At 53.5% G+C, this 15,905-nt stretch overlaps 5 protein-coding genes across 5 annotated transcripts; 1 reads left to right on the plus strand and 4 right to left on the minus strand.

The window, feature by feature from the left end:
* Positions 1-302: 302 nt before the first annotated feature.
* On the minus strand, positions 303-2,471 carry Z519_03140 (uncharacterized protein; the record flags this gene model as incomplete). Its single annotated transcript, XM_016760893.1, has 1 exon — positions 303-2,471. One exon carries the CDS (start codon positions 2,469-2,471, stop codon positions 303-305), a length of 2,169 nt encoding a protein of 722 aa, XP_016622743.1.
* A 583-nt stretch (positions 2,472-3,054) lies between these two features.
* Z519_03141 (uncharacterized protein) lies at positions 3,055-6,633 on the minus strand (the record flags this gene model as incomplete). Its single annotated transcript, XM_016760894.1, has 3 exons — positions 3,055-4,669; positions 4,758-6,371; positions 6,422-6,633. The coding sequence occupies 3 exons, from the start codon at positions 6,631-6,633 to the stop codon at positions 3,055-3,057; spliced, it is 3,441 nt and encodes a 1,146-aa protein (XP_016622744.1).
* Positions 6,634-7,937: 1,304 nt separating this feature from the next.
* Positions 7,938-8,510, plus strand: Z519_03142 (uncharacterized protein; the record flags this gene model as incomplete). Its single annotated transcript, XM_016760895.1, has 1 exon — positions 7,938-8,510. One exon carries the CDS (start codon positions 7,938-7,940, stop codon positions 8,508-8,510), a length of 573 nt encoding a protein of 190 aa, XP_016622745.1.
* Positions 8,511-9,198: 688 nt separating this feature from the next.
* Z519_03143 (uncharacterized protein) lies at positions 9,199-11,592 on the minus strand (the record flags this gene model as incomplete). The annotated part of the gene is made up of 2 exons (XM_016760896.1): positions 9,199-9,958; positions 10,028-11,592. The coding sequence occupies 2 exons, from the start codon at positions 11,590-11,592 to the stop codon at positions 9,199-9,201; spliced, it is 2,325 nt and encodes a 774-aa protein (XP_016622746.1).
* A 1,320-nt stretch (positions 11,593-12,912) lies between these two features.
* On the minus strand, positions 12,913-14,487 carry Z519_03144 (uncharacterized protein; the record flags this gene model as incomplete). The annotated part of the gene is made up of 1 exon (XM_016760897.1): positions 12,913-14,487. The coding sequence occupies one exon, from the start codon at positions 14,485-14,487 to the stop codon at positions 12,913-12,915; it is 1,575 nt and encodes a 524-aa protein (XP_016622747.1).
* Between the last annotated feature and the right edge of the window lie 1,418 nt (positions 14,488-15,905).

Below are 15,905 nucleotides of genomic sequence, written 5' to 3' on the forward strand. Positions count from 1 at the left end.
TATGAAATGCGAACCTCTCGATCGATGTGTGCAATGTCTAATGTTCATGTATTCCTTGTCTTGCCATGTCTCATCGCTCGCGAATTCCTTTTCGTCAAAGCTCGTCACAACCCACTGGAGTCGTCAAAGTTCTGAATTGGTGAGATGCATGCATGCACTCCCTCGCAATGAAAGAGCACACTGAGCCTCGATCAAGGGGGTATGTACCGTATCGTGCATGCCAGATTGATGAGAATGATCCGCAGACTCGCCTCCCTTCCCATAAATCTAAAGAAGAAGGAAAACTAAAGATGGTTGGATATTCAACCCGTGCATCTCTCTTCGGGCGGCCTATACCCAATGCCCAGCCCCTCCATGAGCCTCCTCTCACGATCCGACCAGGTATCCTGATCGTCCCATTCGTCGCCGGCGTCGAAATCGCTCCGTTTGAGAGTCTTGCCCATCAGGACCATCTCCACGGCGTCCTTGTTCCCCCTTGGCCTGGGCGCCTCGAGGTCCAGGACGAGTCCGTTCCCACGGTGGCGCACGCCCGAGGAATCGAATTTGAGGCCGTGCGTCTTCTTCACGAAGCGTCGCACGTCCCGTTGAAAGGTCGTGCCCCCGCTCCAGCCGAGCACGGCACAACCGACGGTGCGCCAGGGCGAGACGATAATGTCGACGCGGCGGTGGATGTTTGGGTTCTTTTTCCTGGCTGCATCCTCGTCCGCTTCTGGGTCCTTGCCTTCGTAATTGGGATCCTGCCACACACAGAGCGCCTTATCCAGGCTGTCGAAGCCGTGCCCGTGGCCGGTTCGGAATGGTAACGTTGTCTGCCCACGATCACTAGTGGTGGTATTCAGCGTCAACGTGTGCGTAACCCACCCCTCCGACTCGAGACTCCTCACCACGTCCACGACTAAATTTTCGGTCTTGGAATGGTCTCGATGCGATAGAACGACGTCCACGTCTCCCGAGAATTCCTTCCCACGTCGATATCCGCCGACAATGATGAGTTCTGCATCCTCCTTCGTGCCATACTTCTGCTCTGGGATCTCAAGAACAGATCGTGTATGCCGCAGAATCACGTTCGAGATCGACTCCACCTCGCTCCTGGGAATCTTCTGCAAAAACTCATCATAATACTTGACTCCGATTTGCTGCACGCGAGTCAATGTCGACCACCCAAACTCCACCACGTCATCCATATCCTTCCAGCCATGCTCAAAATAAAACTTCCTCGCCGTTTCCGGCCCGACACCCCAGATATTCCAGAACAGTCGGAGGTGTTGAAGGTCCGGATCAGCGTCCGAGTCGCGGACGACTTGGATGAATCTTTCCGAATCGTCGGCTTCCGGCGGAGCCGAGTCTTCCCATTCACGCCACAGTGCTGCAATTTTTGATTCGCACCCGGGTAAGCGAGTGATTTCCTCGGCCTGAGTAATGTGATATGGATAGGCGGCGATCGAGGCGATCGAGGTCGAATAGGCGCGGACACCGATATCATCCAGCGTGAGTGTGCGAGCGTCCCTTATTTTGGTGAGTTGGGCGATGAAGGCATCGTTGGGGGAGTGCATGAATGTGGAGCGGCAGCACGCGTAAGGCGCATGTGGGCCAACTGCCCATTCTGGAAGAGGAGGTAGAGGATGCTCGGCTTGGTATTCAAGTTCGGAGGTAGTAGTGCGGTGAAGGTTAGGTTTGGTTTTGGTGGTGGTCGTCTGTGCCAGAGAGTGGTGGTGTGCATGATCGCCGTAACGGCGGCGAGACGAGGAGGGAAGAGTTGCTGCTTCAGCTTTTGCGCGGTCTAGGATAGATGCTGACACTGCCGGTTTGGATGCTCTTCGTGATGTGACAGTTTGCGACTGGGATCCGGATCCTACCTTGAAGTATGCCGACAGGGATACTTGCGATTTTGGAGAGACTTCGCCAGCAGGTTTAGGGATGACTCTTGCAGTATAGACAACGTAAGGTCGGTATGGAACCAGATGGCCCTCCTTGAGACACGCTTCCAGCCAGGAGAGTTTAAGAATGAGAATGTGGGCGGAAAGATCAGGCCAGAGCACTTGGGCCGGTGGAGAGGCAGCATTGTTCTGAGATACATCTGAAGAGGCCGAGATTGTGCTTGAGCTGGGCCGCCGCCGCCTTGTTGAAGGCCGGGAATTCCTCGTATGGTCTGCGAGCTTGGCTTTCTTCCTCTCTGGGCCTTCCTCTGCTGCCGGTTCACGATCTTCATTCCGGTTGGAACTGACCTCGGGCAAGGCTGCCTCTTCAGTCCATACTCCCCTGGCCCGCAGATCAAAAGCAGCGCGCTTCTTCTGGGCGACCCGGCCTATGAATACTCTTGCCTCTTTGGCATCATACGTCAAGTGGCCTCCGGATTGAAAGATCAGGTCTTCTGTGTCGTGAAGTTCTTGTGGCTTCAGGTGGGTTGGAAGGATGAAGATGGGGGGCGACGAGGACAGGTTCAGTGGATGAGGCAGATGCGAAGTAGCCATGAATGGGTCAAGTCATAATGGAAAATCATAAAAACTTGGCTACGAGCATGGAAACAGAATATGTAGAATACGACAGGGAAGAAGTGAAGGCTGTGTAGAAGAAGACATTGGGGTGGAGGGGCACCGATCATGAATTGGAGACATTATAGATTCACGAACGCGCTGAGCATCCTGTTCCCATCAGCAGCAAAAGGCGAGGATGGTGTGAGAGCGACCGGAGATTCTGGACATGGAGTGATCGTATTCGGGAATTCTGCTTTGTCTGGTGGAAAGATGCTCCGAGCCTCTCGCAAGGTTTCATCGTCTTGTCACTTTGCCGTCGAATATCGACACTGACGTCATGCCAAGAGCCAAGAGTGCGAGAGACGAGGGGCGCGAGGGCGTGAAGTGCAGCCTTGTCACTGTCAGCCTTGCCTCCTTTCGCATCCTCTTGGAACGCGTTGTATTCTTGGGGTACCCAGTACTCTTGGGTCCTCCGTCGTACATGGACTGCGCCGCCCTTGCGGCAATGATGGCCTCCTCCAGAACACTCCTGTCCCACGAAATCACATAGAACCCTGACTTGACCCCGATGGCCCACCATCTATTTTTCCTCCTCTTCGTCGTCCTCCAAGATGTCATCTAACCGTGTCGGTCTATAACACCCGCGCTCATGTTTCTCCAAGAGACAAGCAAAGTCTGCCGCATAGTCCCGCTTGTAATACTTTGTCACTCTCTCTTGCGGATCAGTGGCGAGCGGCAGAAGATCCACTTGACCATCAGGGGGTGTGATGGCTATTCCGGGAATCTCAGTCGCTCGTGGAATGATATAATTCTCCCCCTCGCTCTCTCCATTCGCAAATTCAGGCTGGATCCAGAACCAAGTGTTAGGTTGGAGGAGAGTAAATAATTCTTCTCTGGGGATCGGAGATCGGCTTGGTTTAGGGTTCCGGAATCTGTATTGACTTTTTGATTTGCGATTTTCTCCTGTCGGCTCTTTCCATAAGAAGAGTTTCGATTCTAGCGCAGATGTCTCCAGCAGACCCCGTTTATTGGCTTCAATGCATGGACAAGAGGGGGCGCAGTTTTCCAGGACAGCCTTGCTCATATCCGGCATTCGTATCGTCCAGTCTGTGATGAGTTTCTGTTTCAGCCTCCGTTCGGAGTCGTCGCTGTCACCTTTTGGCGTGACAACAGGCTCATCTGATTCATGGACACTTTGGCTGCGTCGTCTCTTCCTCCTACACTCACACCATTTCCAATATTGCCCAAGAACGCTTTGTTGGAGATTGGCCCACAAAAACTCGGTGTTCTGCCAATCGTAGCCTAGAGCACCAGAGCGTCTATCGACGAAGGCCAGGTAGACGAGGGGAAAATGCAGAAGCTGGAGAAGACGGCTATTCCTTGCCCGGCCGATGTGGTGCAAATCGATGTCGCTCTCGAAGTCCCGTCCCTCTTCGAGCCGATGCTTTGGGCTTCCGAACCATTTTACCGCCCGCTTCAATGCTGACCGAGTTCCAGCCAAATCAACAGATGCTTTGAACTCCAAAGCGGTTCCACTTTTCTCCGCCTCGATTGCTCTCTCGTACAATTCCTTCGACTGTCGATAGGCCGACCAGCTGTTTTGGATGATCGAGTCCGCAAACTCTTTGTCTGGGTTCTCATACTCATATTCTTCCCTGAGTTTTCTGGCTTCCAGCACTTTTCCCTGCTCAACGAGACACATGACCAATTGTAGGTAGTCACGCCAGCTGTCATACTTTTCAGTGCCGCTCAGATTCTTGACGTCGTAGAGCTTGGCTGATTGTATGTTAAATCTGTACAAGCCTTCAGCTTCCACGGCTCTGCCATTGCGTTGCAGCACTACCGCAAGCTCATACAACGTATACAGCAAATAGGCTCGGGTAGTGTCATCTCCGTATTTGTCGTGTGATGGCAGATCAAGAAGTCGACACACAGCGCTTTCGGCATCGTCCACCTTGTCGAGCATGCATTGGCAATACACAACTCGATATGTCAAGCGGCACACAGAGGCTCCAAGAAGAGGCGTAAGCTCATGCGCTCTCTGCAGCAGTCGTGTGCCTAGGAGAAGAGCACCCTTGTACTTCCTCAGGTTCATTAGATTCAGCATGTGTTTCTCCACCCAGTACAGGCGCCTGCTATCCTTGAAGCCCCATTGTTCTTCGTAGGGTAAATCTCTCCAGTAAGACATGGTCATGCTAGCTTGCAGTTAGCATCCGAGTGGTGGATGAGAGCCACCGAAACTCCGGCTTCGATAGCCCAGCAGCCGTCTCAGGGCATACTTACTGCGAATGTTCCAATGCGCTGATATCTGCACCCACAGCCGCTTTTTGTTTCGCCATCCAATAATGTCGTTGTGCGACCTTGGACGGTTCGGCATTGGGTTCGGGGTAGGCTAGCAATTCAGTGAGCATTCGGCCCGCCTCCGGCCATTTCCCTTGGACGACACTCAGGTATGCTTCCGTGTCCTGCATCTCGCGCAATGTCTGTGTGCTGTCCGCGCAGCCTGATAGGCGACGACCAAGAACTCGCTTGGCCTCCCGAAGTTCAATCTCGGCTTGACCATACTCCGACATATTCATGTAGGCATTGGCCCTTACTTGTCGAATGTGGACGTACTCACGGTCCAATTCCAAGTTATGAACTTGCCGAGATTGTAAAAAAGTGCACATGCTTAAAGCATGAGTTACAGCAGCCCACGCCATGCCTACAAAGAAACCGTCATCGACAAGGAAAATGGCGACATGCTTTAAGAAAGCCATGTATTGCATGCTGCACAGCTCCCGAGATTGCCGTGATTTGAGACTGCAAAGCGACGTGACATGAGCGAGCATCCGCCAGAATTTCTCAGCATCGAAGATGGGATCATTCTTCCGAAGCTCGTCTTTGGGTTTGGATAGATAGTCGCTGAGCACGGAGACCCATGTGTGGACAAGATCCGTAAGCTCTTGTTTGTCCTCAATCCTTCGACGTTTGAGTTGCAGCCATCGTTGCACCTGCAGGTGAAGGTTGATTGTTTCAAGCCCGGCTCCACGGTGTATCTCAACTAACCCGCTCAGACGAAGGATATCGATTGCCGAAACGAGTCGCTCTCGATTATTCTGAAATATCGGGAATTTTTCTACCAGAGGAACGGGAATGGCGACTCGATCGACGATTGAGCATATGGCCAACAGCCGTCCTGCAGCAACATCATAGTCATTGAGAGCGTCCCACAGGATAGACATGATGTCCGAAAAGATCGGACTGTAGCCAGGCCATGATGGACTACAGCCTTCCCGGGCTTTGTGTGCGCATAATTGATGGAAATGTTTCGGGGAGACCTGCAGCAAGCGCATACAAGCACAAGAAAGTGCAAGGCAAAGTGGCGTGGTTTGCCATGAGTCTCTGTGCCCAAAAGCGCGGAGACAGTCGACTGCATCGTTACTATGCGGCACCGAAGCCCTGAAATACTGCATGCCTTGTTCCTCGTTGAGTCCGCCGACATACAGGCATATCGCTCGTCTGGCAAGCTTGAGTCCACATGTTACAGAGGAATCTCGGTTACCGCCGACGCATTCCGAGGGGATGACATAGGAAGACGTAAAGAGAATACGACACCGGTCTGGGAGAAAGAGATCGGGTGTACTCAGTGCGGTCTCCACGTCCTCTTCGAGATAGAACTGCAAGTCAAAGACGACGATGAGTGACTCATCCCGGCGAGCTTCCAGGGTGGACTTGATCTTCAGGAGTGTATGGGTTAATGTGAGGCCCCGAGGGAGATTCTCGCCGGTGATGATGGTGTACGCCGCTCGATAATCGCGGATAAAACATTCAAACGATCGGCCATCTATCCAGAGGATTTTGCAGCCCGTCCGGGCGGAAAACTGCAGGGCAGCTTCAGTGGCAATGCGGCGCTTGCTGGTCAGTAGTTAGCACCGACGGACGAACAGAGATTGGTACTTGCATACCCAGAGCCCGGGGAGCCCCAGAGCAAGATCTTTGAATGATAGACGCCATGGCAATTGTAGGATTGATTGAGCACTCTGATCACCAGGGCAACATCATGCGACTGATCGATTGTAGGCGGATTATAGGGATCTTCTGGCCACTGAGATGGCGGTGCCGGTGATGGTGTACCGTCAAGGAGAGAGGTGTTGTGAGAAGGTGACTTGAGATCCATGCATCATTGCTTGAATAGATCCAACACCCGTGCAAAGAGGGTGTCGGAGGGGATTTCATCGACATGTACTATCCATGCTCCATTTGCAGAAAAACTTGAGTCTGGATGGTGAAAGAGGAAAACTTGACAGGAAGAACCAAAGTGCCGACAAGAAGTCTCACTTGTGACTTTCCTTACGCCCAAAAGTCCCAAGAAAGTCCCCGGACTCTCCAACCTCCTCTTCCTCTCTCCCCCCCGGCCGCCGCCTTCCATTCCGCAGGCACCAACTGCGACAAAACTCACCAAGATTTAGTTAGGTACACACACCATCCACAGTGTCCAAAGTATGACGAGTACTCGGTATGCAGTGGCCTTTTCGCACGTCTATCCAAGTCCACAGCAACAGCTAAGTCTTTTCTGTGCCAATCCCACCCTGGACACCGGTGGCCAACTGCCCTTTCACTTGAGCCAGAGACGGACAGCGGGCAACGCGCTCGACTGGAATCTGCTTTGCCTGATCGTCCTCGGTCTCGCTTCCGACTCTGATGTACGAGGGCCTCCACGAAATGCTGCTCATCTCCATAATTACCATTCAAACGTTCGACTCCCAAAAGTGCGGCTGAAAAAGGGGCTCCACCACGTTCGGTTCATCTGGGGCTAACATGGCGGTTGGTTTCAGCGCGGGGTGTTCGCCTGGTCTGGCTTGTAGACGCAGATGCCTGTGGCGGCTTTTTTTCAGCCAGTCTTAGGCGGAGGCTTTCCAAACCGGTGAGCAGAGTCGAGGAAACATGTGACAAGAGACAGGTGCTCGCCAGCCTGGCCTGTGGAATGTGGCCAAGGTTGATTGGATGAACGGTCCAAAGAAGACAGAGGGAATGGACTCGACAAGGAGTTCAGAGTCCAACAAAATGCACGGGGGCAGTCTTGGTGAACACTGAACAGCAGCAACCGGGCTTTGGCCACACCCTGCCTTGATCACTGATCAGTCCTCGCTTCCCCCGACCGCGCAAACACCCCTCGAGGTCCATCGCATGTTCAGTCTGTTCTTGGCTGCCGAATGGTCCCTCATCTGATCATCATACCTGGAGGCGTGCAGATGCAGGGCTGCTTGCACATTGATCTCATGGACACGCCGAATCCGCTAAGTCCAATGATGACACCAGGTACTTTCGTAAGTGGTATCAAAGACCGTCCTCAATCGAAAAGTAAATAAATCATTCAATTCCCCCGTTTCATGAACACGTTCGTGATCCTTCAGCCCGTCAAAGTGCTTGTTCACGGCTTCGCATCCTGCACATTCTTCGCCATCGACCAATCTCGTTGAAATGAACTCCAACCCAACAACAACACCGACACCAGCTACTCCTTCACAGAGGCCGGATATGAAGGGTCGAAGCTCAAGCGACGGATCAAATTATGCAATCACAGCTTCAAAGACCTTGTCCCCAACAAACACACTCTCTCCATTGTCAACTCAGTCCTCGTCACCCTCGACGAAAGGTCATCTCAGCTTCCCCTTCCCCTTTCCCAGGTCACGATCCAAGTCCCCGAGGCCACCACCAATAGACCTTTCCATTCCCACGTCCACGACCATCAAGCACGCCCAGACTTCTCCACTGCCGGTTCAAAGCCCTTCCGGTGACCATCCAAGGACACAGAGACAAGCCTCCGACAGCGCCATCTCCCCTTCAGCCATGAGCCCATCGTCTCCAGACCTTCAGAAACGAGACAGCTGGGTCCAAAAGAAACCGCGCCACAGCGGGAGCTCGCCCGGCGGGTATGGGCGCCACAGCGACGACTGGCTTTTTGGCAGTATCAGCATCACGCAGACGGCGAAGGAGATCGTCCATCGAGGCAGGAGGAAGAAGGAGGACAGCGACGCCACCGGATCTCGTTGATGTCTGTAACGTTCAAGACACGCGTGCCGACCCGGAGCGAACAACTTGTCACGACTGAATGAGCCAACCTACCCACCTACCGATCTATCCATCTAACAATCAATGGCCTGGTTACCGAATCCAAGCGAGGCGTCCCTGGAGTTTATGAGCTGATATTTCTTCCCTGACAAGCATCGGCGACCCGTGAAATTTGGACCATGTCGTCCTACCTTGGGTACGGAGTTGATCAGTTTTTGGGGGGGGGGGGGGAGGAGGGGGATCGTTTTCTTTTCAATTCCCAACGAAACGGCCGTTTATATCATAACTAGCGTGCCTTTATTATTTGACCTTGATAGCGCAATCTTCCTGGGGTGGAAATACCCCAGATTATTCGTTGACCAGCATTGAGTTCTTCCATAAAGCCAGCAATATGCTCCATTGGTGCCATCAACACAGTTTACCTTTCTGTGTGTCGCGATCTTTTCCTTCTCTCAGTCTTGTTTTCTTTTTGTTTCGGTCTTTCTTAGCTCCGCGCCTGCGAGCCGAGGACGAGGGAGAGACGATGGTACCGCTTTCTAGACAGACCGCCCTGCTGTCTACATATCCTTTCTATTTCTACTTCCGCTCCCCTTTCCCCTTTGCCCTATCCTCTACGCACATAAAGACAGACCCAGATCTACCAGCCCGACACCTAGGTGTGGAACTCACGTCACCTCACGTCAAAGGCTCTCTCGCGCAGAGACCTCGCGTCGCCACCGCCGTATTTCTCCTTGCAGTAGTGTCCCAGATAGCCGCTGCCGGCGCGTAAGAAGCACACCTTCTGTTCTGGATTGTTTGCGCCGCCGCTCATCCGGCGCTCCGGGTGGGAGCTGGATTTGGACTCGTGGCGCTCGTAGAGGTCCAGGAGGGGCGATTTGGGTTTATTGTCATCGTCGCTGTCGCCATCGCCGCCGTTGTCACGTGTTGTGGGGGTGGAGGAGGCGGAGGCGGAGTCATTCAGCATTTTCTCGGTTACGAGATGCCAGAAGGTGGCGTTCAGGGGCGACGACGCGGGCCAGGGGATCCCGTGGCCATGCGACGGGCTTGTGCTTGCGATGTCGTCGTCGCGCGCCACCCTTTCATCCTCATGGGCAGTCTCCAAATCCGCATTGATCGAGTAGACGTGCCGCGTGTCATACTCGAATTCCCAGACCGGCTTCGTCCAGCTGAGGCTGTTGGACATGTTTGCAAAGTATGTTTGCGCACCCATCACGGAGAATGTCTCGCTGTCGATCTGGTAGACTCGGTACCCTGAGTTGAGGCCTGTGAGGGGTGTTATGGAAGGGCCGATGTGTCCAATTTGCAAGGGCTTGGTGATGTCTATTTGCGTCGTATCCCGGAGTGCTTTGGGGTCTTTCGGGTCGGAATTGGTGACAAAGGAGGAAGGGAGGTAGTCATAGAAGATTTGCACTTGGTCTTGGTGTGTATGCCTGTATGAGAAGTTAGTGTGTAGTCCTAGCATTATGAACAATAGTTTGGGGTTAATGCCCCAGGCTCACCCAAAGAAGATTGCCGCGACTGTCGCCGGCGAGAAGCGGCGCACGATAGAATAGAAGAGAGCTGTTGGATTCGGCATAGGTGAGGAGCCATCATACCCCGAGAGCACATGGGCGATGATCCACGCTCGCTGGCCTCTCTTCTCGCACCCCGACAGTTCATCCGCCAGCCACTTGAGGATCCCACTTGGATCCGGGTTCGTCACATTCCAGTAATTGAAGATGTTTTCCTTGTACCAGAAGTCCGAGTTGATCGAGATGATGCGTAGACCTTGAGAGGTGGTGGTCGCGTAGGCACCAAAATGAGTACGTGCAAACTCGGCTTCTGTGTCGTTCAGCCACGAATGGCCCGACCACAGCGAGGAAAGAAGGTCGTAGTTCCACTGCAGGATGTTGCTGCTTCGGTTAGTGGGGTCGGGATTCATGCTGTGGGGCGTGTTGAAGCCGACTGGGAGAGTGTCATGGTTCCCTAGAGCAGGGTATACAGGGATTCTATCCCCAAGCAGACGCTTAAATATTTTGAAAGTCACCTCTTCCTCGTAGGATACATAATCACGTGAGAGGAGGTCGTCTGGGTCGTGCGAGACGATGTCACCCGTGAATATACTGAAGGCAAGTTCGTCCATGTCCAAAACCCTGGGCAGCTCTACGAGTGCTGAAAGCGCCAGATCGGCAGGAGAGTCGCATAGGAACGATCCAAACCTCGAAGCCGGGACCGAAGCGTTGTGGGAATCGGTGAACAGCTCTCTGTTGACCGAGTATGGCCTGCAGCACAGGTAGTCTGAACAGTTGCTTTCGGACCCAATGTCATATCGAGGGTCCAGGTGCCAGTCAGAGAGATGGAGCACATTGAAGGTGTGGCCGGAGGGTTCTGGTGCCATGTTTGCTGATTCCGGTTTCGGATCAAAGTAGAAGTTTTCATCGATCAGGACTGGAGGTTGTACTTCACAAAATTCGTAGTTGACGGAGCACCAATGCTGCATGTCACCCGTGGCGAGACTCATCTTCGAAAAGAGCTGCGCCATGTATGGGCCGTATCCGGACCCGCCGCTGAAATGAGACTCGCAGGACGCGGCTCGGAGTTTTGACTTGAACTCTGGGACAGCATTGCAGGCTCTGATGAGCACATTTATGAAGGTAGCCACTGGCTGACTGATGGCTGCGATGTGGAGAACTTGGCCCGCTGCCATGCACTTTGAGCAAGTGTCTGGATAGTAGGGAGTGTCAAGGATGGAGAGCAACTCGTTGAGAATCGACTCCTCAACCGCCGACTCGCCCAGAGGGGTGATGGGCTCTGGTAAAGGTGATTTCTTGTCATAGGCAGGAACTGGTCCTGTACCGTTGTAGTAGAGCGTGATGACATCCTTGCCGATGATATTGGTGAGCTTGGGATTCAGTGCTTCAGGGGAGCCAGCCAGCGGTGCTTGAGCCGAAGCAGGGGATGTTGAAAATGCTGCCGTGACGAGCGAGGTGTGCTTGAGGATGGCCCAGTAGCCCCAAAGCGCGCCGAAGAAAGAGAAGATCATGAAGAGAGTCGAGGGTAAGCCAGCCGCCAGTCTTGCCGACATCTGCAGAATGAGAACTCAGGAAGACCTATTGTTTTGTATATTTTTGGGGTTGTGGCCAAAGTGGTGGGTTTTTACCATGGACGTCCAGTGACTGGCCATCCGATGAAACCACTCATGCGTATCGACCCCTGGGATGCTGCGATGATGCAGCTATAGACACGGGATTCATGCCATCGACTAAGACTTGTTGAGATTTGACGAATCTACTCGGATGAAGTCATACCGGAATCCATCTCGAGGATCTTAGCATCCCCCGCCAGCACTCCTCAATAAGATTAAACGATCACGTGATGACATTGGATGTCTCGCCCACCTCGTCCTTCATATGTTCATGGCAAGAGACGGAGCGACATGGAACCGAGAGGGTCCAAGTTAGGTCGGAGAAAGAACGATAATCTGCAGTCTCTAGGTCGATGTATCCTATACTACACTGTACTGTACTATGCGGTAAGTAGGTGGCTCGGTGGGTGCGCTAGTAATTAAATAGACCGGCATGAAAGTTCTAGGTTGGTATCGAGTACATAGCGAGATAGGTATAGGAATAGAGGGATCCGTGTCCTGTCTTCTCGTGTCATATCGCGTCATGTTGGCTGGGCACAATATATGTTTAGGACGATATGTGAGATATACACGTCGCTCTGTTCCCCTTCCATTTCCATCTCCAAACCGGTTCCATCGTCTTTCCATGCATGTGCATCGCATTTCCTCGAATCAAAGGAGTCGTATCGCATGCGTAAAGCATCGCAGAGCATGGCGGTCATCGCCATCACATTCGCATCATCTTTTGTGGACTTTTGCCGCCGGCCCACCCCCCTCACTCCAGAATCCAGAACTCAAGCCAAGTTACAAAAACAGACAGACAGATAGCCTCCCTCCCTCGAATCCCTTTTTTCTTGGTGTCATCGCATTGTATTTTAGCGTGACAAGGTCAGAGCACATCACAGCACAGCTGTGCGGGATCAAACGGTTCCCAAATGAGGACAAAAATCGCTCACAATAGCCACCCAGATCGTCCGAAAACCTGCGAGGGGAGAGATGAAGAGAACCCCCCCCCCCTGCAATAGTCGTAGTTGTTGGTAAGAACGAGACCGAAAAAAAAATATGCCGCCCGAAATACGCAGTCGAAAGGACAAACGCCACAAACCGAGAATACGGCCAGGAGGGCCCAAGGCTCCCGACTTTCGGTCAGGGGGATCTGGAAACCCCCATATGTTACTTCCTGGAGGGATTAGATGGTGTAGGTGTCCTTCGATCTACACCTTGCTTCATCCCTTTTCTTTTCTTTCTCCCCCTGTTTCTGGCCCAGCTTGTCCTCTCACCTCAGTGTCCAAAGCTCCCGATCCAACTCCCACTGGGCCTCACAATGTCAATGGGAACGCTCCCCACCTGGACCGAGGGAACTATTCCCAGTCCGTTCTCACCGGTGTCCGTGACATCTCTGTCCGTTTTCTCGCTAATCTCTTCCTCAATCTCGAGATCAAACGCGTCCACCGGTCTTCCCTCTCTCAATGCCGGGCTGGCCAGCTCTTCGTCAAGCTCGAAAAACCCAACACCGCTGCCTCCGTCCTCGGCGCCAAACAGACCACCAGAAAACCCTGACTGGTCGGGTGAAGATATTAAACGGGGAGACTGCACTGGGGAGGGCGAGGGTGAACTTCCATTCAGGGCCGGAGATGGTGATGGGCTCGGACTTGGGCTCGCCGATGGGGAAGGAATAGGCGAGATAAAGCGTCCTCCTCGTCCTCTCCCTCGGCGCTTCTCTTTTTCACTCAGTGATCCGGGGCTCCCATTCTCCCTCCCACCATTACCTTGGCCCCCTTCTTCCTCGACCCTGAGAACTCGGTGTTCTGATTCTCCGTTCACGTCGTTTTCGCCCTCCAACTCCGGACTCGGCCCTTCTTCGTAACTACTGCTCGGATCGACGACCTTAAGATCGGCCAACTGGAACATGACATGCTTCCGCCTCCTTCCTCCGCCACTGGCACTCCTCAACGCACTGGGGAGACTTGCACTTGGCAAAACGGACGTCGACTGGGCGCGCTTGGTTGCCACAACGGACGGCGAGACTGGTTGCGGCGGTAGCGACTGGGACGACCTGGCCTGCTGTTTCCACAGCTGGTCCGCCCGATCTTTGGAGTCTGCATCCAGTTGCAGTCGTTTCTCCTCCTCTTCCGCGGAGGCCATGGGCTGCGGACTCCGCACGATCGGAGTGCGATCGCGTGACTCTAAAAGGGGCAGGTACATGGGCGTAAACACACCGGCAAAGGGGTCGGATCGATCTCTTGAAGGCGTAGGAGTAGACGAGGGCGGAGCTTCTTCACTCTTTAACTGTGCGGGCATCGGCGGCGTCGTCGGCCGTGCCGCTGCATTTAAAATGGGGGAACGGGATCTTGTCCGAGTTAGGATCGAGGGCGTGGGAGGAGTTCCCAGTGTATGCAAAGGTGGCGTGGTTTCGCCTGCGATATTCAATTTTTCCAAGGACAGCGTCGGCCCGCTTAGCGGTGCCGGTTTTCTGACCTTGTCACCAGCTGCCACACCCTCTTTTTTCACCTTGTAGCCTGGCCAGCCATTTGCAGAACCATTTTGTGTCGAGGCCAACAGGCTCAAGGCAGAAGACGTCGCCGAAGGTGTCGATGCAGTTTTGGCGGGCGTGCCTTGGGAGTCGCTGGCGGCACGGGTACCGGCACGAGAACTCTTCTTGGTGATCCATAGTTGCTTCTCAAACTCACGGAACTCGCGATCCTTTGCAGCCTTGAACTTGGCCACCTCGTCGTCTAACTGCCTTCTCTTCTGGTCGAGAGCATCGAGGATTTCCGAGTCAGAGTCGCTGGTGTTGTCGGGCGAAGGGAGGGCGTTGGGCGGAATGCATTTTAGCTGCGCCGAATTTCTGTACATGGTAGAAAAAGAACTCCCTCTCCTCTCCTGTCTTCGTGTGCTGGTTCTTTGTTCCCTCGGACGGGGAAGAAACACCACGCAGAAGACAGGTCACCGGGGGAGGAGGGAGAAGGTGCGGTGACACATGAATGCAATCCGGAAGCAAGATCCAAGGGTCGGCGAAAAGGCTCAAAAGAGACAGGCCTGAGGCGTGAACGGAGGGTGTAATTTCGCCAGAGTTTGTGCCGTCTTCTCGTGTTTGATGTCTGGGGAAGGCTAGCAAAATAAGACACAATGGCAATGGCAATGGCAAAGGTGGGAGGGGCAGCCGTGCGAATGGAATGCGGTTGGTGGCGGGTTTAGACGGACACGGGCGGATGGAGAGCTATCTCCCTTGTATGGTAAAGCCGACAGAGCTGGCTGTGAAAATTGTGCTACGGAGACGTCGCCGCGCGGTGTCGGTGAGGGAGAGGACGTAAGGAGGAAGGTGATGGAGTTTTCATCCAGGGTGACACATGGAGACTGGTGCGTGAGACATGTGAAGACACTCTGACAGAGCTGTCCAGCCTGTTTGATTTGCCAGGAGATGGTAGATTGTGGGATGGGTAAGTTCGGAGATTCAAGGGCTTAAGGTGTCAAGAGATCAGGTATCCAGGCATCCAGGTATCGAAGGATCCAGGTATCTGTGTGGGATGAAGGCCGAGTTGGAAGAAGCCAACAAGGGAGAGGAGGGGAAAGCGGTGGCTTTTGCTCGAAATTCTGCTTGGAGAGCAAAAGATGCAGTCCACTTTTCTTTCTTTGTTGCAGATGGGGGGAATCGAGGTGGACAAGCTGGACAAGGGCACCCACGGCAGTCGAGGAAGATTTGGGGGTGCAAAGACTGAAAGGACTGAGAGCGTGGGAGGTGGCAGAAAAGGTGCCAAAAGAAGCGAGAAGCGAAGGGAGTCGGCCAGGAAGGATCAAATAGTATTATCTATGTAGGGACGAGAGAGGAATCCAGAGGTCTGGTCTGTACCATCCATCTCCCTCCAGAGCGGCAAACGGCGGCCCAGCTACCTCGCGGTACTACGGTACTCCCCACCTCGGAAGAAAATCAAACCATGCATTGTAACGGGGATAAGAGGGCTCGGTAGCGCAAGCTGAGTCAGTAGGGCGCGGGCGAGGCTGCCCTCAGCCTAAATGACTCCAGAGAAGAGGAAAAGAGAGCCAGAAGGCCAACGGGAAAAAGTGGGCAAAGGGATGAAAGGTGACCCCCATCGATCGATGAGACATGTTGAACTTGACCATGATAGACGACGATGATGATGCTGGTGATGATCAATTGCGAAATACGAAAGAATGTGGGGTTGGACAAAGAGAAGTAACAGAGCAACAAACATGGCATTCAAACAAGTGCAGCGAGGCAATCGGGAAAAGATGTGCGTGCGATCAGATCGATG

This window comes from Cladophialophora bantiana, assembly GCF_000835475.1.
Source record: "Cladophialophora bantiana CBS 173.52 unplaced genomic scaffold supercont1.4, whole genome shotgun sequence".
In the NCBI taxonomy this organism is placed as follows: Eukaryota; Fungi; Ascomycota; class Eurotiomycetes; order Chaetothyriales; family Herpotrichiellaceae; genus Cladophialophora; species Cladophialophora bantiana.